This window comes from Mus caroli, chromosome 15 (genome assembly GCF_900094665.2).
Source record: "Mus caroli chromosome 15, CAROLI_EIJ_v1.1, whole genome shotgun sequence".
Taxonomy (NCBI): Eukaryota; Metazoa; Chordata; class Mammalia; order Rodentia; family Muridae; genus Mus; species Mus caroli.
In genome coordinates, this window is record NC_034584.1 from 52,145,764 (window position 1) to 52,148,070 (window position 2,307).

Here is a 2,307-nt window from a genome sequence, read left to right on the forward strand (position 1 = left end):
CAGCCAGGGTTATACAGAAGGACCCTGCCTAAACAGCCAAAACCAAGCAACCACAAAGCCAAAGCTTTAGCAGCATGCCCTGGTGAAGCAGAATGCTAATATTTCACAATACACTGTCAATACACTCCAGCATATGAAACTGAAAGATTTGCTAGGGGGGCTGATGAGATGGCTTAGTGAGTAAGAGCACTGACTGCTCTTCTGAAGGTACTGAGTTGAAATCCCAGCAACCACATGGTGGCTCACAACCATCCGTAATGATACTCTTCAGAGTCAGCTACAGTGTACTTATGTATAATGGTAAATAAATCTAAAAAAAAAAAAAAAAAAAAAAAAGATTTGCTAGGGAATGATTGCCTTGTTCCCATACTGCCAAATAATCCACCACTATTAAACTGCTCAGGAGGAGACACCTCATCCTTATGGTTGAGTTCTCAAAATCCACGTGGTGCAGGAGGGAGCTCCCACATGAAGGCGAACAGAGGGCAACAGGCTGAAAGACCACTCTATACAACTGTGAAAGAGAAGCCTAGGTTACAGTAGAGACCCCAGGATGCTAGAGATGTCAGAACTGAGAGGATATCTGACAAGGGGAGCTGTACACAAGGAATGAAACCAGTCCAAGGGAGATTTTAAGATGTGAATTCCCAGCTTCCCATTTCTGCCACCGTGCCTGCTACTTGCTACTGTGCCACCCACTATGATAGATTCTTATCCCCCTAGAACCATAAGCCCAAATAAACTTTATTACACCAAATTAAAAAAAAACAAAAGGAAAGAAAATCTATATAGGGAAAATTAAGTATCACCTGATCAAATAGCAACCGAAGCTGTCTCTCAGACTCTCCTACCCATTTACTCAGGCAATCAGCACCTTTCCTCATAAAGAACGCCACTCTCTTATCCCCTCAGCTGCAGTCATTGGCAAGTGCTCTAGCAGCCAAGGTTTTTCCAGTTCCAGGTGGTCCATAAAACAAACAACCTCTTGGGGGTTGAATTTTAAACTTTTCGAAGACTTCTGGATAAAGTAAGGGAAACACCACCATCTCTTTTAGAGCTGCAATGTGACTGGACAGACCGCCAACACTGTCAAATCGCACTAAAGAATCTAGTTGCATTGGGTCAACATCAGCAAGGCTTGCTCCAATTTTCATTCGATCTTTATAAATTCCTCTTATTTCATCTTTCCGAAAATTTAGTGGGAGGCACCTGTTAATTGCTCTATTTTGGTTCCTTTTTGTTCTCCTCTCAAAGCAGTCGTCTTCAGAGGAGGAGGAGGAAGTAGAGTCACTACTGTGGATGGCATGCCTTCGCCTGCTCATTCGTTTACAATAGGGACTTCTTGGTCCCGTAGAAGAAAATCGGTATCTTGGTCTTGCAGGAGAAGCAGGGCCACTATAAAACATGTTGGGCTTTCTCTGGTGACGAGGTTTACTTTCCAATGGAGACTGGTAGTAAACAGTTGCTTTTCTCTGCCTAAGATAGTATCCTTTTTGATTATCTTCTTCTCCATCTTCTTCATCTTCATCATCTTCACCATCATCATCCTCTTGCTCTTCATCCTCTTCTGATGATTCCACACTGCCGTCCTGGTTATCAGTTGTTTCTTCATCAGCTCGCTGGATAGCCTTTAGTTTTCCTCTTGTGCACATAGTGAGATTACTCTCTTCTGTTTCATTGAATACTCCCAAATCTTCAAGCTTCTTCATTCGCTGTCTACACATCTTTTTCATGTCATCCATCTTTTGAAGAACAGCTTCAGCAGTGTTTGTTATAAGCTTGTCAAATAGCACAGACTGGTTCATGGTACTGTAACGACTTCTAATCCTGCAACTTCTTTGAACTTCAACATCTCCATTTTGTTCATGCAAATGTTCTGTAGTTGGAGCAATGTTTCTATTCCTCAATGAGCAAAGAACTGGAATAACTTTGTCTTCTTTGCACTCTTCTTTTTTATCAGCCTGCTGTCGTGCCAATTGCCTTGTGAAATGTCTGCCATTGGAGTATTTCTCGCTTCTTTCCACATTCTTGTCAAAACTAGACTCTGAAAAAGTTTGTGCTTGGTTTCTCAGAGACCTTAAAGAGCGCGTGTTGTGGTAGGTTTCAGCTCCCTTAACTGAGAATCCATCACCCGCCGCCTTGGACGCCATCGATTTCCTGGGCTGCCTCCTACCGCTGTCCTGCAGGCTGAGGAACTCACTGGACAGGTCCAGAGAGTCGGTGGCCGAGGAGGTGGTGGAGCGACTGTGCAGCTCCAGGCTGCTGCGGAGGACCACCATGGTGCCCCGCTTGCAGAAGCCGGAACCC

At 44.1% G+C, this 2,307-nt stretch overlaps 1 protein-coding gene across 1 annotated transcript in view; it reads right to left on the minus strand.

The window, feature by feature from the left end:
• Atad2 (ATPase family AAA domain containing 2) overlaps positions 1-2,279 on the minus strand; it is a 45,277-nt gene extending 42,998 nt beyond the window's left edge. Inside the window, exon 1 of the mRNA XM_021183847.1 lies at positions 983-2,279. Within this exon, the coding sequence (XP_021039506.1) occupies positions 983-2,279 (1,297 nt within the window). The remainder of the gene's footprint in view (positions 1-982) is intronic.
• Between the last annotated feature and the right edge of the window lie 28 nt (positions 2,280-2,307).